Raw genomic sequence first — 24,282 nt, 5'->3', positions numbered from 1 at the left:
TTGCTGCCGATGCTGACACTCCATCTCCTGCCGTTCCCTTTGTTACTATTGTCCCATCTGCCGCTGCTGCTTCTACTACTGCCGCTGTTACTACTACTGTGTGTTTGTGCTGCTGGTTGTTGAACTCTCACCTGCTACTACTTCTGCTGTTTCTTTTGATGCTGCTGCTGTTCGCTACGCTGCTGTTCCTACTGCTTCTCTCGTTACTACTGCATCACCCTGCTGCTGCTCCTGCTGTTCGCTACGCTGCTGTTCCTACTGCTCCTCTCGTTACTACTGCATCACCCTGCTGCTGCTGCTGCTGTTTCCTACGCTGCTGTTCCAACTGCTTCTCTCGTTACTACTGCATCACCCTGCTGCTGCTGCTGTTCGCTACGCTGCTGTTCCAACTGCTTCTCTCGTTACTACTGCATCACCCTGCTGCTGCTGCTGTTCGCTACGCTGCTGTTCCTACTGCTTCTCTCGTTACTACTGCATCACCCTGCTGCTGCTGCTGTTCGCTACGCTGCTGTTCCTACTGCTTCTCTCGTTACTACTGCATCACCCTGCTGTTGCTGCTGTTCGCTACGCTGCTGTTCCAACTGCTTCTCTCGTTACTACTGCATCACCCTGCTGCTGCTGCTGCTGCGTGCCGTAGTGTCGGAGCTGCAGGCGGAGGTGTCGGGGCTGGAGGCCGGGCTCAGGGAGGTGTCGGCGGCCGTGCGGGCGGCGCAGAGTGCTCCTGGGGGGCCGGGGGGGCCGGGCGTTGGTGCCGGCGGCGGCGGCGGTGGTGGCAGCACCGCAATCCACCTGCCCTCGCTCGAACGGCTGCTCACGGTGTGACGCAAAGACGGAGACAAAGATGCCCCCCGTGTAGCCTGGAACAAACTGTTGGGGCGAGTGCTGTTAGCGAGCAGCAGCTTGTGAAGGCCAGCACGGCGCACAATGGGATGGGTGGCTAGCACCACGCCCGGCCGCCTTTGTCTCCCCAGTGGCGATGTTTACACATCACACCAGGTACTCATTTGAGGTTGAGTCGACCTAAGAGAGGACCAGTTCAGATAATCGTCACCGATGTTGGCCGTAAGCGGGAATCGAACTCAGGTCGCCGGGTTCGCAGTGCAGCACGCTAACACACACACACACAGGAACCAGAATCACAGCAAGAAAACTTTTCAAATTTTCTTGCTGTGGTTTTCACACCTGATGACGATTGCTTGTGTTGCAATCGAAACGTCGTGATAATTTTATTGTTTTTTCTTTTTATTATTTTATTGTTTCCCTTCTACGTGACTTTACCGAAAGAACCAAGAATATGAATCCCTGCAGTCACGAAAGCTTTAAATCAAAATTTAGGACAACAGTGTTTGGACAATTATTGATGCCCGGTTCTGACTGACTAGTTCTCTCTTTATTGGAGCAAACGAAAACATATTATACATCTTCTTGGTTCTTTCGATAAAGTCACGTAGAAGGGAAATAATAAAATAATAAAAATAACACAATAAAATAAAATTCTCACGAAGTTTCGGCCACAACCCAAGCAGCCGTCCTCAGGTGAAGAACAGGTCTGTCGGAAAGACAGCGTCTTAATGACATCTTTCCGACAGACCTGTTCTTCACCTGAGGACGGCTGCTTGCGTTGTGGCCGAAACGTCATGAGAATTATTTTATTATGTTTTATTTTTATTATTTTATTATTTCCCTTCTCCGTGACTTTACCGAAAGAACCAAGAAGATGAATCCCTGCAGTCACGAAAGCTTTAAATCGAATATTATAAATCATCGTCGTCGTCAACACGTCGCTCCTCTGCAGGTCCTGGAGGCCCGGCGGTCTGGCGGGCCGCATGAGGGGGTGGCTCAGCTGAAGGAGCAGCTTGCTCAGCTGACCGGGCGCAACCAGGAGCTCAGGGATGAGCTGCGCGCGACGCGATCGGAGGCGCTGGCCGCGTCGTCCACAAAGGACCGGGCCTTCGATAAGGTGCGACCACAGTGGCGGCAACAGTGCCCGCGACACGAGACCACGGCGACTGAGTGGGTGTCACGGTGGATAGGAGATGTTAACTACCTTGCCTTGTATACAGGAGGTCGTGGGTTAGTTCCCGACCCTGACGCCTGCTGCTGTATATTTGGAGTTTGCGTTTCTCATCATCATCACGGTGGCCAGGAGATGTTAACTACCTCGCCTGGTGTACAGGAGGTCGTGGGTTCGATTCCTACCCTGACGCCTGCTGCTGTATATTTGGAGTTTGCATCTCTCATCATCATCACGCTGGCTATGAGATGTTAGCTACCTCCCCTGGTATACAGGTGGTCGTGGGTTAGTTCCCGACCCTGACGCCTGCTGCTGTATATTTGGAGTTTGCGTTTCTCATCATCATCACGGTGGCTATGAGATGTTAATTACCTCGCCTGGTATACAAGAGGCCGTGGGTACGATCCCGACCCTGACGCCTGATGCTGCTGCTGTATATTTGGAGTTTGTGTGTCTCTCTCCCCGTGGTCACGTCGATTAATGATATGCACTGTCCTTGAAGTTGATTGGTCCACACCCGAGACAGCTTTTCTTAGAGCCTAGTCTCCATTGGCGTCATCTGGTCCAACACCAGTGGAGACTAGGCTCTAAGAAAAGCTGTCTCGGGTGTGGACCAATCAACTTCAAGGACAGTGCATATCATTATCATCATCAGAGTTGTTTCTTTTTGTTTGCATTTTGACTGCTTGTGTTGTGGTTATTGCAAACATGATGCCTTGTATAAAGGTGTCAGTTTTTGTACCAGTTGAAAGGGTAAAAACCTATTACTGCTTTACTAGAGGACTACTTCTTTCAAGGTAAGAGTGGCTTGTGTTTAGTTTGCTTCCCGCTTGACTGTCGAATGCCGACTGCATTGAAACCACCCCTCTTGGTGTGCCCGTGCCAGATGTCTCGCCTGGAGGGGGAGCTGGCACTGCTGAGGACGTCTGGGGCCACAGGCACAGCGCTGCCCACGCTGCCGCTGCCCGAGGCCATGGTGCCGTCGAGCAGCGACGTCATCAACGCGCTCAACGAGTACCTGGTGCAGGTCTTGCAGGTGAGCCCCGTGTGCAGCTTCGCATTGCGTCCGTGCGTGTCGTTGAATCGTTGTTTATTGTTGCGTTCTGTATTGTTGAATCGTTGTTTATAGTTGCGTTACGTATCGTTGAATCGTTGTTTATTGTTGCGTTGCGTATTGTTGAATCGTTGTTTATAGTTGCGTATCGTTGAATCGTTGTTTATTGTTGCGTTGCGTATCGTTGAATCGTTGTTTATAGTTGTGTATCGTTGAATCGTTGTTTATTGTTGCGTTACGTATCGTTGAATCGTTGTTTATAGTTGCGTTGCGTATCGTTGAATCGTTGTTTATAGTTGCGTTACGTATCGTTGAATCGTTGTTTATAGTTGCGTTGCGTATCGTTGAATCGTTGTTTATAGTTGCGTTACGTATCGTTGAATCGTTGTTTATTGTTGCGTTGCGTATCGTTGAATCGTTGTTTATTGTTGCGTTGCGTATCGTTGAATCGTTGTTTATTGTTCTGTATCGTTGAATCGTTGTTTATAGTTGTGTATTGTTGAATCGTTGTTTATAGTTGCGTTGCGTGTCGTTGAATCGTTGTTTATAGTTGTGTTCGTATTGTTGAATCGTTGTTTATAGTTGTGTTCGTATTGTTGAATCGTTGTTTATAGTTGCGTTGCGTATCGTTGAATCGTTGTTTATAGTTGCGTTGCGTATCGTTGAATCGTTGTTTATTGTTGCGTTGTGTATCGTTGAATCGTTGTTTATAGTTGTGTTGCGTATCGTTGAATCGTTGTTTATAGTTGCGTTGCGTGTCGTTGAATCGTTGTTTATAGTTGCGTTGCGTGTCGTTGAATCGTTGTTTATAGTTGCGTTGCGTATCGTTGAATCGTTGTTTATAGTTGTGTTGCGTGTCGTTGAATCGTTGTTCATAGTTGCGTTGCGTGTCGTTGAATCGTTGTTTATAGTTGTGTTGCGTGTCGTTGAATCGTTGTTTATAGTTGTGTTGCGTGTCGTTGAATCGTTGTTCATAGTTGCGTTGCGTGTCGTTGAATCGTTGTTTATAGTTGTGTTGCGTGTCGTTGAATCGTTGTTTATAGTTGCGTTGCGTATCGTTGAATCGTTGTTTATAGTTGTGTTGCGTATTGTTGAATCGTTGTTTATTGTTGCGTTGCGTATTGTTGAATCGTTGTTTATTGTTGCGTTGTGTATCGTTGAATCGTTTTTATAGTTGTGTTGCGTATTGTTGAATCGTTGTTTATAGTTGCGTTGCGTATTGTTGAATCGTTGTTTATTGTTGCGGTGTGTATTGTTGAATCGTTGTTTATAGTTGTGTTGCGTATCGTTGAATCGTTGTTTATTGTTGCGTTGCGTATTGTTGAATCGTTGTTTATAGTTGTGTTGCGTATCGTTGAATCGTTGTTTATTGTTGCGTTGCGTATTGTTGAATCGTTGTTTATAGTTATGTTGCGTATCGTTGAATCGTTGTTTATAGTTGTGTTGCGTATCGTTGAATCGTTGTTTATAGTTGCGTTGCGTATTGTTGAATCGTTGTTTATAGTTGCGTTGCGTATCGTTGAATCGTTGTTTATAGTTGTGTTGCGTATCGTTGAATCGTTGTTCATTGTTGTGTTGCGTATCGTTGAATCGTTGTTTATAGTTGCTTATAGTTGTGTATCGTTGAATCGTTGTTTATTGTTGTGTTACGTATCGTTGAATCGTTGTTTATAGTTGCGTTGCGTATTGTTGAATCGTTTATAGTTGCGTATTGTTGAATCGTTGTTTATAGTTGCGTTGTGTATCGTTGAATCGTTGTTTATAGTTCCGTATCGTTGAATCGTTGTTTATTTTTGCGTTGCGTATCGTTGAATTGTACCCCATTGCATGTTGCCAGCGTATCTTTGCATTGAGTGTTGTACTATTGCACTGTGCACTGTGTATCATTGTGCATCATTTCCCTGTGTCTACCTATCTTGTACATCGTGTATTATTGCGTCGTGCGTCACTGCCTCGTGTGTTATTGCGTCGTGCGCCATTGCAGGACAACAGCGGCAAGGACGCGGAACTGGAGCGAGTGAGCGAATCTCTGGAGCAGCTGAAACGCAAGTTTGCCGTCGCCTGTCACCAGCAGAGCCTTCTCTACCAGGATTTCCACAGGCGAGGAGGGTTCACGGTTCACGTCCGTTCACACACAGCAAGCATCGCGTGGCGGCCATGCTGGTGCACATGGCCTGCGGCCCAGTGCTTTGGAGACACCAGCAAGGGTTGGCTCAACAAAGTGGCTTATCGCGTGTGACAATTTATAGCAGCAAACCGCATCCTTCCAACTCTCAAACTTTTCAGTTTAACACGTAGGCTTTCGCGACCAATATTATTCATAATCAACGTTTTTGGGTTTAGATGGCGTTATTTATAAATGTGTCGTAACCCTCCACCACCCGACACGGCCAATCAGTAAAAAAGTGTCACGTTGACAAAAGACAAATTAGTTCACTGCTTTAGCCCACCGGTGTGTTGAAGCGCGAAACCACAACATTTACAATATGAGTACGGGCAATTCGCCAGATGATGCTGGATGCAATTACCAGCGAAACGTCGTACTCAGATTGTAAATGTTGTGGTTTCGCGCTTCAACACACCGGTGGGCTAAAGCAGTGAACTAATTTGTCTTTTGTCAACGTGACACTTTTTTATTGATTGGCCGTGTCGGGTGGTGGAGGGTTACGACACATTTATATCTCAAACTTTTCGTTTGCCTTCTGCTCTCTCGACAGCTGAGCCACCTGGCCTCACGTGTGTCCCGTTCCCGATTTTTTCGCAGCGAGCGGGAGGAGTGGCAGAAGGAGAGGGAGCGACTGGACAGGGAGAAGTTGTCCCTGGAGGAGAAGAACCAAGAGAACTCCATCCACGTCCAGGAGTACAACGTAAGGAGTGGCTGTCGCGGTTGCTGCGGGAAATTATCGTTAAAAGTGCGGTGTCCATTCACCGACTGTCCTTGATGCACATTATCTGCGACGTTTTTTTCGTCACGTCCTTCTGACATCTCTGACTATTCAGCAAACTTAACGCTTGCCATGCGAATATGGAATGTCCACTCCCAGTTCAGCACCGCTAACGGAGATGAGCATCGCCCCACATTCATCCGAGCGGGGAGACACGGACATATCCCTCCCGTATAACATCACGTGCGGAGCCACGGTTGCGAGATCTTTACTCCCTCGCCCTGTATGCAGGAGGTCGAGGGTTCGAGCCCGAGCCCGACGCCTGTATATTTTTAGTTTGCGTGTTTCTCTCTCCATGATCACGTGGATTCTTCTCCGGGTTCTCCAGTTTTTCCCCTCCACATTTAGAATCGACAAAGCACGTTTAGAGCATTTGGCTGCTATACATTTCCACGCGATAACCCACCTCGTTGAGCTATCATTTGTGGCCGGGTCGTTTCTGAAAAAGAGCTACATAGTGCTCAGTGGGACCTTATATGGTGATGTAAAAAAAATAGTTTCAAGGTTAAGTTAAACGTTTTAATATCATCTGGCTGTTCGTCTCGAAACGTAGAGTCATTATCGCCCATTAAATATCTCTTGAGGACCAATGAGCGTGTTGGGAAGTGTTGCAGAAGCCCAGCATGTGCAAGATTAAAGAAAATATTTATAATTCTTCTAAATCAAGGGGCCAAAATTTGGTTTCTCCGCAGGGTTGCCGGGCTCACTCTGTGATCGGGTGAGGGGCTCGGTAATCCGGGAGAGCATTCGAACCGCTGCTCCTCCGGATCGAGAGCAGCCAGTTGAGGTGGTTCGGGCACATGCTAAGGATGCCCCCCCGCTAGACTCCCCCTGGAACTCTTACCGGGCCGCACGTCCCACTGGGCGAAGACCCCGGGGTCGGTCCAAGACACGCAGGCGGGACTATGTCGCTCTGCTGGCCTGCGAATGCCTGGGAAATCCCCAGGAAGAGCTAGAGTCTTGTCGCCAGGGAAAGGGAGGTCTGGACCACCCTGCTCAACATGCTGCCGCCACGACCCTTACCGGGATAAGGGTATTGAGAACAAACGATTGAAACTAAAAAAGCTATTTTTCGATTTAAAGCTTTCGTGACTGCAGGGATTCATCTTCTTGGTTCTTTCGGTAAAGTCACGTAGAAGGGAAGTAATAAAATAATAAAAATAAAACAATAAAATAATTCTCACGACGTTTCGGCCACAACACAAGCAGCCGTCTCTTCTACGTGACTTTACCGAAAGAACCAAGAAGATAAAAAAGCTATGTTTTATTTTACCAGGCAAGGCCCACTGAGCTAGTACAGGGTGTTTGAAAGTAATGGACCCGATTTGAAATCGCTATATCTCTGCAACCACGAACCGCCCATGAATGAAACTCTTACCGCTTGAAAGGACGGGGCATAGAGAGGGCGGGGCATAGAGAGAGGGTGGGGCATAGAGTTTCAAATGGTTACCGCTAGATGCTTCTCCCAGCGCACAAACAGCCCCTAGCCTCAGTCATTCGCAAGACGCACCGCCTCAACGTTGGATAGGTCGCACGGGACCCCAAGACTTGGCGCTACGCTCTTGGCCCCCAAGATCCCCAGACATCATCACACCCTGCGACTTTTTCTTGTGGGGATACGTTAAAGACCGTGTTGTTTTTGTGCCACCATTAGCAACTAATCTGGATGACCTCAAAAACAGAATCACCGCAGCGGTGACTTCAGTGGAAGAAGACACTTTGAGAGGCGTTTGGGACGAATTCAACAATCGTCTCGATGTTGTCCGTACAGCAGGTGGAGGGCACATAGAGCATTTATAAAATGGTTAGTAAAACTTGATAACTCATTAAACCGTTTGTAACTTTTTGTGTAATTGTAACATGTTGCCATCGTGAAATATACTGCTTTGAAATTGGGTCCAGCTTTTTAAAACACCCTGAAAAGCTCTTTTACACAAGCAACCTAGCCATCACAAATGATAGTTCAACGAAGTGACTTATCGCGTGGACTTTTTAATGTGGAGGGATAAACCAGAGGACAAAATTCATGCGGCCACGGGAGAGAGAGACACGCAATCTCCCAATATACAGCAGGCGTCAGGGTCGGGATCGATCCCACGACCTCCCGTATTCCAGGCGAGGTAGTTAACATCTCCTAGCCACCGTGATGATGATGAGAGATGCAAACTCCGTGGGAGTTAACATCTCAGCGTCGCTGCGCTCTTCACTGGTGCCGCGTCTTCTTGGATCCAGAACCTGCTGGAGGCGTCGAAGCTGGACGCTGGCGAATTGACCCGGAAGCTTTCGGAGATGAGCCGGCGCATGACTGTGCTGCGCGTGAACGAGCTGGCGCTGAGCAGGCGCCACGCGGCGCTGGTGGAGGCCGAGAGTCACGGGCGGCGGGAGAATGCCAGGCTCCACGCCGACGTGACGGACATGGAGGCCGCGGTGGCTGAGAGAATCGGCTACCTGCAGCGCTACAAGGTGTTTGGTGGGGCGGGGGGCGGGGGGAGAACGCCCTGTTTAGCCAACGTCGCAATTGTCACCACCATTGCTATCATCACCATAATCCCCATCATTGCCACCGTCACCACCATCGCCATCATCGCCATCATCACCATCATTGCCACCATCACCATCATCGCGATCATCACCATCATCACCATCATCACCATCATCGCCACCGTCCCCACCATCGCCACAGTCGAATGGTCACTATCGTCGCCATCGTCACCATCATCGCCACCATCGCCACCATCGCCACCATCGCCACCATCGCCACCATCGCCATCATCACCATCATCACCACCATCACCAGGGCCCATGGCAAACCACACTATGCCGCTGGGCAGAGAAGCTGTCTTCACGAACAGTTAAAAGTATTCCAGATTACCGTGTTGCAGATCGCAATTGCCGCTAAAGCTGCAATGGGCCTACCTTGACACTCGCGTGCGGTCCGTGCTTGTGCGAAGGACATGGCGAGCTACAAGATCGCGGCACTGCAGAAGGCGCTGGCAGACAGCGTCCCGGCATCCGAGTTGGAGGTGGCGAACGGGCGCTACAACGAGCTCACGGCCAAGTACCGGGACCTCCTGCAGAGGGACAATGTGCTGGCGCAGAGAGCCTCCAGCGTGGAGCACGTCAAGGTCCCCGCCGCACACAAAGATAAAGATCCCCCGTATAGCCTTAACAGACTGTAGGGGAAAGTGCTGTTTGCGAGCACCTATGAAGGCCGGAACGGTACACGAGGGGGTGGGTGGGTGGCCAGCACCACGCCCGACCACCTTTGTCTCCCTAGTGGCAATGTTTACACACCGCACCAGGTACTCATTTGAGGCTGAGTCGACCTTGGGGAGGCCCAGGACCGGTTCAGATAATCGTCACTGGTGTTGGCCGTAAGCGGGAATCGAACTCGTGTCGCCGGGTTCATAGCACAGCGCGCTAACCGCTACACTATCGCTCCCCGCCGCACACACATACATGCACACACACGTTTCAACAGCGCTTTTAAACTACGGTCGAATGTGCTTATGTAATAGCTCTGACCTGTCAGTCTGTTCATCTACAGTTAAACCTTGGAATGCGAGTAACTTGGTCTGCGAGTGTTTTGCAAGACGAGCAAATTTTTTAATAAATATTAATTTGATAAACGAGCGAGGTCTTGCAATACGAGTAGTACGTGTACACGCTTTGTCTGCCGGGCATCACGTGATCACAACTGATATACGAGTGCTTTGATATACGAGTGCTTTGGATTACAAACACGTTTCCGGAACGAATTATGCTCGCAACCCAAGGTTTTACTGTATCTGCCTTGTCTGCCCGTCCGTTTTTCCATCTGCCTGTCCATTCATCTGTCAGTCCGTCTAACTCTCTATCTGCCTGTCTGTCCGTCTATCCATCTGTCCATTTGTCTGTCCCTCTGTTGTCTGTGTGTCAGTCGGTCCATCAGTCTGTCTGTCTTGTCTGCCCTCCATCTGTCTACCTCTCTGTCTGTCTGCCTGTCTATCTGTTCGTTATCTGTCCATCCATCTGGCTATCTGTCCATATGTCTGTCCCTCTGTTGTCTGTCTGTCTGTCTGTTCGTCTGGCCATCTGTCCATTTGTCTATCCTTCTATCTGTCTGTCTGCCTGTCCTTCCATTGTTCTGTCTGTAACGGGTTGCCACTCTAACTCTCGTAAAGATAATCCAATACCAACAAAACTCTAGTACAACGTTGTGCTGCAATCAGAGAATTAACATATTGAAAACCTGGCCAAATTGATCAAAGGGTGACCCAAAAGAACCGGTCGGCCCTCGTGTAACCGTAAGAGAAACGTATAGCCTCAGCATTAACACGGCAGATGTGTACATGCAGGCTTGGCTATAGCCTGCCAATAGCTCTGCCACGGTGGTGAGATGTTAATTACCTCACCTGGTATGCAGTAGGTCGTGAGTTCGATCCGGACCCTGACGTCTCTATATTTGGAGTTTGCATGTCTCTCTCCTCCAGTTTTTCCCTCCACATTTAGAAACAAACATGCAGTTGTCGTCTGTCTGCCTGTCCTTCCATCTTTTTCCCTTCTACGTGACTTTACCGAAAGAACCAAGAATATGAATCCCTGCAGTCACGAAAGCTTTAAATCGAAATTTAAATGAGAGATTAACGAATTTCCACTTCGTTGAGTTATAATTTCTGGCCATGTCGCTTCTGAAATAGAGCTGTATAGCCTTGCCTGGTTAAGTAAACAACTGTTTAGTTTAATAGTTAATAATACAACGATCAAACCCGCACGGCACGTTCGAGAGACGCACAGGGACGGACTTTTTATTCACGTTGTTAGACATTTCGATATGTATGGCAAACCGACAATCGTATAAACAACACGAGTTCCAGGCCGGGTGGAGTAGCAAGCTTGCACGGGTGCCAGTGGTTGTGGGAACGTGAAGAGCAAGACCCCCAGCTCTCTCTCTCTCTCTCTGTGTCTCCTCTGTCCGTGCAGGAGGAGAACACCGCGCTTCGGGCAGAGGTTACAATGGTGAGCAAGGAACTGGAGATCTGCAAAGAGAAACTTCACACCCTGGAGCAGGCGAATGAGAGAATTGCAAAACAAGGTGGGCACGTGCCATAACATGGAGTCGTCGTCACCATCGCCATCGTTGCCATCATCGCCACCATCACCACCATCAACCACCATCGCCACCATAACCACCATCAACCACCATCGCCACCATCGCCACCATCATTGCCATCGCCGCCATCGCCACCATCACCACCATCAGCCACCATCGCCACCATCACCACCATCAGCCACGTTCAACCACCATCGCCACCATCGCCATCGTTGCCATCATCGCCACCATGGCCACCATCACCACCATCGCCACCATCACCACCATCACCACCATCAACCACCATCGCCAACATTGCCACCATTGCCACCATCACCACCATCAACCACCATCACCACCATCGCCACCATCGCCATCGTTGCCATCATCGCCACCATGGCCACCATCGCCACCATCACCACCATCGCCACCATCACCACCATCGCCATCATTGCCACCATGGCCACCATCGCCACCATCGCTGCCATCGCCGTCATCGCCACCATCTTCATCATCGCCACCATCGCCACCATCACCACCATCAACCACCATCGCCACCATCACCACCATCAACCACCATCGCCAACATCAACCACCATCGCCACCATCGCCACCATCGCCACCATCACCACCATCAACCACCATTGCCACCATCGCCACCATCACCACCATCGCCCATTGAACTCAATAATTTTCTTCAACAGCATCATCAGCATCCCTCACGATCCCATGAGGGATTACTGGATAGATCAACTCCTCGAACTGATTTCATCGCTTCATTTCGGCGGTGGACGGTTTCACGGGTCCTCTTTCCCTGCTTTGGCCACCACTCCTGTCATTAGTCTTGACCGCTGGCCATCATCTCTACCTCTGACGTGGCCTTCCCAAATCCAGAGAGAGACACCCGATCCCAGTGTTAGAGTCCCAAGATCTTAGTGTGTCTGCCTTGGCCATTGTAAACCTCTTACAGGGCTGGAAGTGGTTCTGTGTCTTTGACACAGTCATTATGACCATCCTGAGACCGAGACATCCACCCTCAGAATCTCACCTCAGGATCTTAAAGCCGTCAACTTTGTGGCTCCGACACTGCCATTATGAACACTACTAAAATTTAAACTATTTAAACAATTTTTATTTTACCAGGTAAGGCCCACTGAGCTGAATAGCTCTTTTTCAGAAGCGACCTGGACACAAATGATAGGTCAACAAAGTGGTTTATTATCAAATGTACATTTACAGCAGCTAAATTCTCTCAATCCATGTTTCTAAATATGGAGAGAAAAATCGGAGGACCTGGAGAAAAATCCACACGACCACGGGGAGAACATGCAAACTCCAAATATACAGCAGCAGGCGTCAGGGTTGGGATCGAACCCACGACCTCCTGTATACCAGGCGAGGTAGTTAACATCTGGCCATCGCAGCACCCTGAGACAAACATCATCGCTTAAATGCAGTGACCTTAGCACTGTGACCTTTTACGCTCCGACACGGCCATTACGAGCCATCCAAGCCTCCAGCAGCGGTTACAGGGACCCACACGTCATCCCCACATCCCTTCTCTCCACGCATTGCTGCGTTGTGAAGGCTTCACCACCTCGGCCGTCGGCACTGGCGCCGGCGATGCTGATGAGTCGGTGTCGCGGCGGCTGACGGTGCTGGAGATGCGGGAGCTGAACGAGCGCCAGCGAGCGGAGCACGCGCTGCACATGCAGCGGCACGCCGAGGAGGCGCTGGCTCGCGCGCACGAGCGTAACCAGCAGCTCGAGGAGAAGTTTGCGCAGGTTTGTGACGGACGGCGGCGGTGGTGGTGACAGGCGGCAGTGGTGGCGGCGGTAGTGTAGCAGTTGGCGCGCTGCGATACAAACCCAGCGATCCGAGTTCGATTCCCGTTCCGAGTAACTCAACCAGTTCTGAGCAGAGGTCGCAAACGGGTTTTGATTCCCTACCCGTACCCGTACCCTACCCGAAATGAGTGACAAACGGTGACTCACCAGTGACTCACGGCCTACCCGTACCCGTACCCGGCCGCACCAGGGTCGCAAACGGGTACCCGTACCCGGCTGGGTATCGGGTAGGGTACGGGTATCGGGTACCCGATTGCGACCTCTGGTTCTGAGTCTCCCCTAGGTCAACTCAGTTGAGCACCTGGTGCGGTGTGTAGACATCGCCACGAGGGAGATGAAGGCGACCGGGCGCGGTGCTGGCCACCTACCCCCTTGTGCGCCGTGCCGGCCTTCATAGGTGCTGCTGGCTAACAGCACTTGCCCCTACAGTCTGTTCAGGTTATATGGGGGATCTTTGTTTTTGGTGGTGGTGGTCGTGGAGTGCAGGTGAAATGTTAAATTAGTGGGACAGTGATGGTGCGCTTTTCAGCTTTGGACCCAGAATCTCAGTGGCGGTGGTGGCGGTGACAGCAGCCTAACGTCTCCGACACGGCCATTACGATCCAAGCTCGTTCCGTCAGCGATGGTTTTGGTCGTTCCCGGAATTAACACCCGATCTGGGAAGCCAAGCAGGTTTTGAGCCTGTGGGCAGTGCTTGGATAGGCGACCACCGTACACAGAAACACAACAAAATCTTGAAACTCCAAAAAATATCCTCGCGACACTAAGTTGTGTTACTGTTACTGTATTGTCCAGATAATGAGATGCTCGGGAAAGTAAGACTCACCTCAAACTTTGGGACTGCTTTGAAATAGATGTAGCACATTTATCTGGGTGCAAAGTGTAAAGTTTACAAAGTATGGAGTGAATACTGGGGGAGAAAAAGTGCCTTTTTATCAAGGCGCGGAGAAAGAACAAAACACAATGGCGATTCTCGACAACGTCTAGCATCTCCGCACGTCCAATTGGCGCGGTTGGTTACGTACGATGCGGGAGAAGCTCTACATACGTGCGTATAATGAACGACGAAAGGACAAGATGAAGGGAAACAGCGAAAGACAAGAGGGGACACGGAGGAGAAAATTGTGCACCGGTCCTGTCTATGGAGAGAACGCTGAATGATGATAATACGGAGAACATGGTAATGTTCTTTCGGTAAAGTCACGTAGAAGGGAAGTAATAAAATAATAAAAATAAAACATAATAATTATTTTCATTTTTATTTTATTACGTTTTATTTTTTATTAGTGTATTACTTCCCTTCTACGTGACTTTACGGAAAGAACCAAGAAGAAAAAAAACATGGTAATGGTGGAAGTGGCCGCGGTGGCAGCAAAGGTCACGTAACTGGATAATAAGACGCACCCCAAAGTTTATCTTGAGAAGTGCAGGTCAACATAGTGTGTCTCGCGTGAGGGAGAATGCGTTCCTGCTTGGGAGTTCGTCTCTATGTATTTTGAAATTCTTTCACGCCGTACGTCGTGAACAGAACAAGCTCCCTGGATGGAAGCTCCCTGATGAACACATTGTCGTTGAAATAACGGATTCTGGTCTTCAGGCGTTCACGTGCCGAGCACACACATGTCCTAACTTCACCACACACCCTGTAGGGGACTCAGTCTTTGAGCTTGCGGTGATCCGATGCTCATGCCGATTAGATGTACCAATTTCGATTTATATCTGCATTGCCCATAAATATGCTAAATTCCTCTTGATATGCAAATTATTTTGTCAAGGCGCCCTTCTCCCCTCCATCCCAGCTTAAATGGTCACTCCAAACCTGGAGTGTGTCATTCAGACTCTGTCTTCTCAACAGACCTGTTCTTCACCTGAGGACGGCTGCTTGCGTTGTGGCCGAAACGTCGTGAGAATTGTTTAATTTTATTATGTTTTATTTTTATTATTTTATTATTTTTATTCTACGTGACTTTAGATAGATGTACCAATGTCCGATATTGGTTGTTGTTCGCAATTTCGCCCAATATAAAAATAAACGTACGAATCGGAGGTGCGGGGGAGGACAGCAAACGCAATTCTTTTTTCTTCTGTATGTTGAACTTCTTTCGCGCAGTACGTGGCCAGCCGTACTCATCATTGTTGTTGCCTTGCACGCCTCAGCTGACGAGGATGAACCTGGAGGCGCAGCGCGTGGAAGCCGAGCTCCGGGACGAGTTGGCGGGGGGTGTGAGCCGAGCCGTGAGCGAGGCCGACCGGCGGCAAATTCGGCAGCTCGAGGAGTCGCAGGCCGCACTCAGGATGGAGGTGTCCAAGTACGGACGCCCTGCACCGACGCCCACCACTGACCTCATAACCCAGCACTGTGCTATGCATAGCGCTGTGCACTTTGAAATCTAGATTGAAAACTCATTTCTTTAGAACCTTCTTGGTTCTTTCGGTAAAGTCACGTAGAAGGGAAGTAATAAAATAATAAAAATAAAACATAATAAAATAATTCTCACGACGTTTCGGCCACAGCGCAAGCAGCCGTCCTCAGGTGAAGACCAGGTCTGTCGGACGGCTGCTTGCGTTGTGGCCGAAACGTCGTGAGAATTATTTTGTTATGTTTTATTTTATTATTTTATTATTTCCCTTATACGTGACTTTACCGAAAGAACCAAGAAGATGAATCCCTGCAGTCACGAAAGCTTTAAATCGAAATTCTTTAGAACCGTATACTCTTTGGTTCTTTCGGTAAAGTCACGTAGGTATAAAATAAGTCACGACGTTTCGATCGCAACACAAGCGGTCGTCCTTAGGCGGGAAAAATATCATCCAGCAGTGGAATCTGCTGAACCAGCGAGAGAGCTGTTACTACAAGAGGTTATTATATACGTGGCGATGGGCAAGCAGGCGGGGTCTGAGCTGGAAAGGAATTCCGTCCACGGACTCAAGCACGTCAGTTGTGCGCCTTTTGGCGTCATCTGGTCCAACCCATGTGAGACTAGGCTCTAAGGAAAGCTGTCTCGGGTGTGGACCAATCAACTTCAAGGACAGTGCATACATTATCAGAGTTATGTGTTTTGTTTGCATTATGACTGCAGGTATTGTGGTCTATGCAAACATGACTCCTTGTAAAAAAGGTGTCAGTTTTGTTGCCAGATAGAAGGGTAAAAAAAACAATTATCACGTCAGTTGTGTTCATGGGGGAGATTAGGGAGAGAGGGATTAGGGAGGGAGAGAACTGCTTTTTGCATTTAGTTTGTTGTCCTTCCCCCCCCCGCACCTCCGATTAGCACAGTTGGCTGTGTACGGTGCGAAAGAAATTCAACGCACGTGTCCGTGCGTGCGTGCGTGCAGGCAGCGCGACGTGGCGGAGGTGGCCAGGGCTCAAGCGGAGTCATGGGCCTCCCGCCAGCACTCGCACGAGAAAGAGGTTGAGTCTCTGCGGCGCCAGCTCTCCGACCTGCAGGTTAGGAGGGGTCACCGTGTGCCGGTTACAGGCAGCGAGATGTCCAGAATTTACTTGAAAGTACACGTTTTTTTTAATTACTATTTTAACTTTTTTTTATTTACCAGTCGAGTGAAACCACAACATTTGCAATTTGTGAGTAGTACGACGTTTCGCTGGTAATTACATCCAGCATCGTCGGGCAATTCGCCAGAATGGTGTTGTGGATTCACTCTTCAACACACCGGTGGGCTAAAGTAGTGAACTATTTTGTCTTTTGTCAACGTGGCACTTTTTTACTGATTGGCCGTGTCGGGTGTTGGAGGGTTACGGCACATTTATAAATAACGCGATCTCACCCAAAAACGTTTATTAAGAGTAATATTGATCGCGAAAGCCTACGTGTTCAACTGGTTGCGCAGAGTTTTGTGGTAGCCGTGTCCTCACAGCGTACTGACTCACACCACATGCAATCGATGAATGCATCATTAGCCCCGACCCCTGACCCTGCTTGACCCCGAGCCAAGTTCAGTTGTCGTTTTGTGAGGCCAGCGCAGCACGGTTTGGTTCCGGCGCATCATGGTAAGTTCCCACGTGGAAAACGCGGTGTGAGATCCCATCAAGTGACCGCCTGTATGTATGCGGCTAGCGACAATTTGCACAGTAGGGGGCACAAGTGGTGCATCTGCCAGTCATCTCAGCCAACCCGCGACACCTGGGTCTGTCCTGCGATCTCCTGCCAGCGAGCCTTCGACACTGCACGTGCCCTCAAAGTGCGTCTCGCCTGGCACAGGTGCCGTGGTGACGTCGCCACCGCCGAGTGGCGATCGGCGGTTGTTGTTCGAGCGGCAGTGCAGTCGCTAACGCAATGTGACCCGAGGTTGATACCCATTCACGACTTTTAACGGTGGTGAATAATTGAACTGGTCCCGTGTATCCCAAGACATTTTTTTCTCTCGAAAAAACACGACGTATACCAAATCCGACTTATTCCAAAGCGGTCGTGTACCGAGGTTCCACTGTACTATTTTTACTTTTTTATTTGACCAGGTAAGGGCTCCACTGAGCTAGAGAGCTCTTTGTCAGAAGTGACGTGGCTATCACGAATGATTGTTCGACTCGGCCTCAAATGAGTACCTGGTGCCGTGTGTGAAACATCACCACTGGGGAGAGAAACGACTGCCGGGCATGGTGTTGGCCCACCCACCCTTTCGTAGGTGCATCTCACTAACAGCACTCGCCCCTCCCCCCCAACAGTCTGTTAAAGGCCATACGGGTGGGAAAATGTTTGTTTTATCGCGGGCAGTGCCGCTCGGATGAGAAGACGCTGCTGGGCACGCTGCACCAGCACATCATGGCGCTGCAGCTGAGCGAGGCGACGGCGCTGCGCAAGCTGGAGACCGCCCGCGCCAAGCTCAGCAGGGCCGAGGCCTGGGGCCTCCGCCTGGAGCAGCAGCTGGATCAGCGAGAACAGGCAAGTGCCACACGGCCACGTCGTCATCGTCATTGTCATCAACCGTGATCAATCCGCTGCTGGGTGAAGGTATTGCCAGCTCGTCCCGTCCCTCGTGGTCCACCGGATGGACATGATTCATATTAGCTCCATCTCCGTGGTTCACGTTCTCTCTAGGGTATTGCCTCCTTTGGCTGGCACTCCTTCATTAGTCCTGACCACACGCTATCACCCCTTTTGTCCAAGCAAGCTTTTTCTTAACAGTCTATAACAATGTGTTCGTGTAATCCACGTGTTATTTTCTTTCACGCTTTCCAACTGAGTTTCGAAGCGTTGGTGCATTAGTTCTGGCCATCCGTCCATGGCATTCGTCATCATAACTCTTATAAAGATGATACAATGTTCATTCAACTGTAATACAAAGATGATAATAGTTTTTTTACCCTTCTATCTGGCAACAAAACTGACACCTTTTTTACAAGGAGTCATGTTTGCATAGACCACAATACCTGCAGTCATAATGCAAACAAAAAACATAACTCTGATAATGTATGCACTGTCCATTATCAGAGTTATGTTTTTTGTTTGCATTATGACTGCAGGTATTGTGGTCTATGCAAACATGACTCCTCGTAAAAAAGGTGTCAGTTTTGTTTGCCAGATAAAATGGTAAAAAACCAATTATCATATTTTTTACTGGCAAATGAGGTTCCAATTGTGTAATACAAAGTTTTGTTGCTATTGGAGACTTAACTTACTAATAAACTCGTTTAAACAAGTTTTTTAAAACAACGGTTTAATTAACAACTTTGTTTAACTCACGGTCGAGGAGTACGTCAATGGCGCCTGAGAGACACGCGGCACCTGCTTCTTGTACGAGCCGATTCCACAGTTTAGGGACCACGGCGTTTTTGACCTACACACAAATATATATATATATATGAATAATAAGGCGTTCCATACAAAGTGTAATTTTTTTAAAAGTAAATTTCGATTTAAAGCTTTCGTGACTGCAGGGATGCATATTCTTGGTTCTTTCGGTAAAGTCACGTAAAAGGGAAATATGAAAATGATAAAAATAAAATAATAAAATTCTCACGATTGCAATCGAAACGTCGTGATAATTTAATTGTTTTATTTTTATTATTTTATTATTTCCCTTCTACGTGACTTTACTGAAAGAACCAAGAATATGCTTTAAAGTAGCGAATTAATTGATTAATTGATACAGGCATGCATTATCACCGGATCTGAGTACGCGTGCAAAATATGAAATTGATTGGACAACGGGAAGTGGACGAAATTGTAATTACAAGATTTGACCCAGACAGACAGGAATCCAGCTAAGTAACACCGTCGAAAAACCAGTCAAATTGATCGAAGGCTTTCCAAAACCCGCAATTGCATCCCGCGCGCATCCCTCCACGCTAACGCAAAGGCACACCTCCGATACAAAAAGCTTAACGCGACGGGACGGAGTAGTTGGTTGCCGTAACGACGCGTGTTGAATCGATCCACCTTCCCCCCCCGCCCCGGTGCAGACTCTGATCCACGCGCGTGCCGAGGGCCACAGCCGCGCGGGCCACCTGCGCCGTGCGCTACAGGCCCTGCGGCACCGCTACGCCGGCGCCGTGCCCCTCGCTGAGCAGGAGCGCTTCCACCGCACGCTGGCGCAACTGCAGGACGACGAGATGACGGCCGCAGAGGTGAGAGGCGCCGCGGGCGGCTCGTGCCGCGCAAAGGGAACAGCGGCTGGGACCGTCTCGCGTTGACACGATAATCTCTCACATCTACAGTAAAAGCTTGAATTGCGAGTAACTTTGTCTGCGAGTGTTTTGCAAGACGAGCAAATATTTTAAATGAATATTTATTTGATAAACGAGTGAGGTCTTGCAATACGAGTAGTGCAGTATGTACAGTATATGCTTTGTCTGCCGAGCGTCACGTGATCACAACTGAGCCGATGGTTCCTCTCTCTCGCTGCGGGATTGTGGGTAATCGTCTCCCATGCTCGGTCTCAGTCGGCGTGCCTCGCTCGTATAGTCAACATCCGTGCGAGCGTACACTGTTTACTACAATACAGTGTTGTGACCACGTGTGTGTGTGCGTAAAGCAGTTTTTTATTTTGTGTCCAAGTGTAGTGACTGTTCTTTAGTAACTGTACTGCAAGTGAAAGTCGTCCAACACAATAACCCTCCTCAACTCTCTCTCGTCTCCCTCACACCAGCCACGATTAAATGTAATCAATAAATTTGATTACTTTATATTAAATTTAAATAATAAAAACATAATGAGTTATTATTTTTCGATTTAAAGCTTTCGTGACTGCAGGGATTCATCTTCTTGGTTCTTTCGGTGAGGTCACGTAGAAGGGAAATAATAAAATAATAAAAATGAAACATAATTATATAATAAAATATTATGTTTTATAATATTTTATTATGTTTTAATAGCGTCTTTCCGACAGACCTGTTCTTCACCTGAGGACGGCTGCTTGCGTTGTGGCCGAAATGTTGTGAGAATTATTTTATTATGTTTTATTATTTTATTATTTCCCTTCTACGTGACTTTACTGAAAGAACCAAGAAAATTAGTTATTAGATACGAGGCTTAGCTCATTGCCAAGCGTGACACACGGCGGCGGGACGGGTGGGGTGCGAGGCGCGATGCGCGCGCGTCGTCATTCGCCGCCGTACATTCTCTCGCCGCGGACGCAGGAGGCGCGCAAGTGCCGCGAAGACCGGAGGTTGGCCGAGGACCGCCTTGCCGAGCTGGAGATCAAGTCCAAGGGCCTGGAGGAACTCGTGTCTACGCTGAAGGACGCACGGGGCGCGCAGAAGGTACGGCCACAACAACCGCGCACGCGCGTACACGACTCTCGGATTCGTGTATGCGCGCGGATCGCACGCGGATCGCACGCTCCCGTCAAAAGTATCTTCAAGTTCAAGTTGAATTTATTAGTTATAACCCTGTGAGCCATGCGGCTCTTGAGTCGGGTGCAATCGTAATAAACAAAATGTGAACACAGAACATCTTAAAGTGATGACGCCCAACAGAAACATCCTGGAATAAACCAGCAAATATTGCCCCAAAAAAAAGTATTAAAACGCTGTGTACAAAAATCAGTGGTGCAAGCCAACAACAACAACAACCATTAGACAATTTAGATTAACCATGTTTTCGAATCACCAATATAAAGCTATAAAAACAATGTAACAACAGTAATCATAGTAGCTGCGATTTAAAATATAACAATAAATGATATACAGAGCACATACGACCAAACCTGCAGCCACGGCCGGAACGGGGACGATGACCGACGGTCAAAAATAACGGCCAAGAATAATTGACGGAGTATGCCTCTATGTATGTATGTGTGGTGAACTTCTTCTGCACCGTACGTAGCCAACCGTGATAATCAGAGGTGCGGTGGGGGGGGGGCGGTGAAGAACAACAAACTATGGGTCTCTGTGTGAGTCTGTGGGTCTCTGTGCGAGTCTATGGGTCTCTGTGTGAGTCTATGGGTCTCTGTGTGAGTCTATGGGTCTCTGTGTGAGTCTATGGGTCTCTGTGTGAGTCTATGGGTCTCTGTGTGAGTCTATGGGTCTCTGTGTGAGTCTATGGGTCTCTGTGTGAGTCTGTGGTTCTCTGTGTGAGTCTGTGGGTCTCTGTGTGAGTCTGTGGGTCTCTGTGTGAGTCTATGGTTCTCTGTGCGAGTCTATGGGTCTCTGTGTGAGTCTATACGTTTCTGTGTGAGTCTGTGGGTCTCTGTGTGAGTCTGTGGGTCTCTGTGTGAGTCTGTGGGTCTTTGTGTGAGTCTATACGTTTTTGTGTGAGTCTGTGGGTCTCTGTGTGAGTCTGTGGGTCTCTGTGTGAGTCTATGGGTCTCTGTGTGAGTCTATACGTTTAAAATAAAATAATAATAATAATAAATGATAAAGAACTCAATTAAATCACGACGTTTCGGAGGCAGCACAAGTCTCCGTCTCGAGGTGGGACCGTCACAGCTAAATTTAAACGTCGTGATTTAATTTAGTTATTTTTCATTTATTATTATTTTATTTTATCATTATTTTACCTACGTGACTTTACCGAAAAAACCTAAGAGTGTGTATAGAAAATGTGTCTATATATTTACAGTTTTCGTCACGGCACGGGAGACATTCATTAGTCTTTGCTGCTACTGTGATAGTTGTACGTTCTACGTTATGCCCCTTCAATAGAGCCGCATGTGGATTATTACAAACTGAGCAGACTGCTCCTCACTTGATGATGGTCTTGATGATGGTGTTGATGACGATGTTGACGATGTTGATGATGGTCTTGATGATGGTGTTGATGATGGTCTTGATGACGATGTTGATGATGATATTGATGATGGTCTTGATGATGGTGTTGATGATGGTCTTGATGACGATGTTGATGATGGTGTTGATGATGATGTTGATGATGGTCTTGATGATGGTCTTGATGACGCTGTTGTTGATGACGATGTTGATGATGATGTTGATGATGGTCTTGATGATGGTGTTGATGATGATGTTGATGATGGTCTTGATGATGGTCTTGATGATGGTGTTGATGATGGTCTTGATGACGATGTTGATGACGATGTTGATGATGATGTTGATGATGGTCTTGATGATGGTGTTGATGATGATGTTGATGATGGTCTTGATGACGCTGTTGTTGATGACGATGTTGATGATGATGTTGATGATGGTCTTGATGATGGTGTTGATGATGATGTTGATGATGGTCTTGATGACGCTGTTGTTGATGACGATGTTGATGATGATGTTGATGATGGTCTTGATGATGGTGTTGATGATGATGTTGATGATGGTCTTGATGACGCTGTTGTTGATGACGATGTTGATGATGATGTTGATGATGGTCTTGATGATGGTGTTGATGATGATGTTGATGATGGTCTTGATGACGCTGTTGTTGATGACGATGTTGATGATGATGTTGATGATGGTCTTGATGATGGTGTTGATGATGATGTTGATGATGGTCTTGATGACGATGTTGATGATCATGGGTTCTGAGTGTCGACAGGCGCGTGAGTGGTTCTTGGACAGACCGTAAACCTGAACGCCGTATTTGTTTTAAATATAATATCGCCTCCACTCAAAGGGACATCAAAACATTGCACACTAAAATACAATCCAAAGACCATAAAACAGTGTTGAAGTAAAATCCATGAGAAAATGGTGACCCTTGCGCTCACTCCTAAACACGGTGAGGCTCGTAGCGTGCCGGATCACCGCTGGCAAGGCCTTCCAGATCCTTGGGGCAACACTCGAGAAGGCCCGACAGTCGGTCCTGCTCTGAGAAGCACCATATATGAACCCCAGCCGTACGAGAGACCCTTCACACTCATGTTGACGATGACAATGACAATACTCTTAGGTTTTTTCGGTAAAGGCACGTAGGTAAAAAATGTAAATTAATAAAAGTAAAATAAAACGAATAAAAAAATTCACGACGTTTCGGAAGCAACACAAGCCTCCGTCTTCAGGCGGAACCATCACACCTGAAGACGGAGGCTTGTGTTGCTTCCGAAACGTCGTGAATTTTTTTATTCGTTTTATTTTACTTTTATTAATTTAAATTTTTTACCTACGTGACTTTACCGAAAAAACCTAAGAGTATGAATCCTTGCAGTCACGAAAGCTTCACATCTACAGACAATGACAATGTTGACGACGACGACGATTCGCGTGCGTCTGCACAGGTGTGCGAGTGGCACAGGCGCATGCAGGAGCTGCGCGTGAGCGAGCGGCGCACGGAGCGCGAGGCGACACGCCACCGGGACGAGGCGTCCCGCCTGCGCGCCGCCGTGGAGGAACACGAGAGATCGCGCTCCCTCCTCGAGCACGAGATCCTGCAGCTCAACAAGGTGGCGGTGGTAGCCACCAGCCAGCAGACAGCCTCTTTATCCCCACGTCCAGCTCGCAGCCAGCCCCTCTAACCCCACGTCCAGCCAGCAGCCAGCTTCTTTATCCCCATGTCCAGCTGGCAGCCAGCCTCTCTAACCCCACGTCCAGCCAGCCCCTCTAACCCCACGTCCAGCCAGCCCCTCTAACCCCACGTCCAGCTCGTAGCCAGCCTCTCTAACCCCAAATCCAGCTCATAGCCAGCCTCTCTAACCCCACATCCAGCTCGTAGCCAGCCTCTGTAACCCCACATCCAGCCGGCAGCCAAGCAGTAGCCAGCCTCTATCCCTATGTCCAGCCAGTCGCCAGCCTCTCCGTTCATCCCCTCTCACCGTCCGGCCACACCAACGTAATATAACTTATAGGCCAGCCCATCAATCCATCTCCTCTGTCTGCATCTTCGTCCACACCATTATAATATAACTGCATGATGCCAGCCTGTCCTACGGAAGGAACATTTAACCTGGTGCTCCTCTTCTCACTCACCAGTTATCAACTCATATGTTTGTTACATTACGGTGGGGGA

The 24,282-nt window shown here is 48.5% G+C and overlaps 1 protein-coding gene across 4 annotated transcripts in view; it reads left to right on the top strand.

Moving 5' to 3' along the window:
- LOC133360368 (centrosomal protein of 290 kDa-like) overlaps nucleotides 1-24,282 on the top strand; it is a 102,056-nt gene that overhangs the window by 38,510 nt on the left and 39,264 nt on the right. For all 4 annotated transcript variants that reach the window (XM_061579052.1, XM_061579051.1, XM_061579049.1 and 1 more), the window contains 15 exons: nucleotides 638-816; nucleotides 1,796-1,960; nucleotides 2,901-3,050; nucleotides 5,053-5,168; nucleotides 5,833-5,935; nucleotides 8,246-8,476; nucleotides 8,965-9,138; nucleotides 10,976-11,087; nucleotides 12,672-12,868; nucleotides 15,089-15,240; nucleotides 16,268-16,379; nucleotides 17,665-17,832; nucleotides 19,353-19,517; nucleotides 20,529-20,651; nucleotides 23,555-23,719. In XM_061579052.1, the coding sequence (XP_061435036.1) occupies nucleotides 638-816; nucleotides 1,796-1,960; nucleotides 2,901-3,050; nucleotides 5,053-5,168; nucleotides 5,833-5,935; nucleotides 8,246-8,476; nucleotides 8,965-9,138; nucleotides 10,976-11,087; nucleotides 12,672-12,868; nucleotides 15,089-15,240; nucleotides 16,268-16,379; nucleotides 17,665-17,832; nucleotides 19,353-19,517; nucleotides 20,529-20,651; nucleotides 23,555-23,719 (2,312 nt within the window). The remainder of the gene's footprint in view (nucleotides 1-637; nucleotides 817-1,795; nucleotides 1,961-2,900; nucleotides 3,051-5,052; nucleotides 5,169-5,832; nucleotides 5,936-8,245; nucleotides 8,477-8,964; nucleotides 9,139-10,975; nucleotides 11,088-12,671; nucleotides 12,869-15,088; nucleotides 15,241-16,267; nucleotides 16,380-17,664; nucleotides 17,833-19,352; nucleotides 19,518-20,528; nucleotides 20,652-23,554; nucleotides 23,720-24,282) is intronic.

Source organism: Lethenteron reissneri, chromosome 68 (assembly GCF_015708825.2).
Source record: "Lethenteron reissneri isolate LAM-NWPU_2019-01 chromosome 68, ASM1570882v1, whole genome shotgun sequence".
Classification (NCBI taxonomy): Eukaryota; Metazoa; Chordata; class Hyperoartia; order Petromyzontiformes; family Petromyzontidae; genus Lethenteron; species Lethenteron reissneri.
Note: the sequence above shows the minus strand (reverse complement) of the source record. Positions and strands in the feature narration are given on the sequence as shown.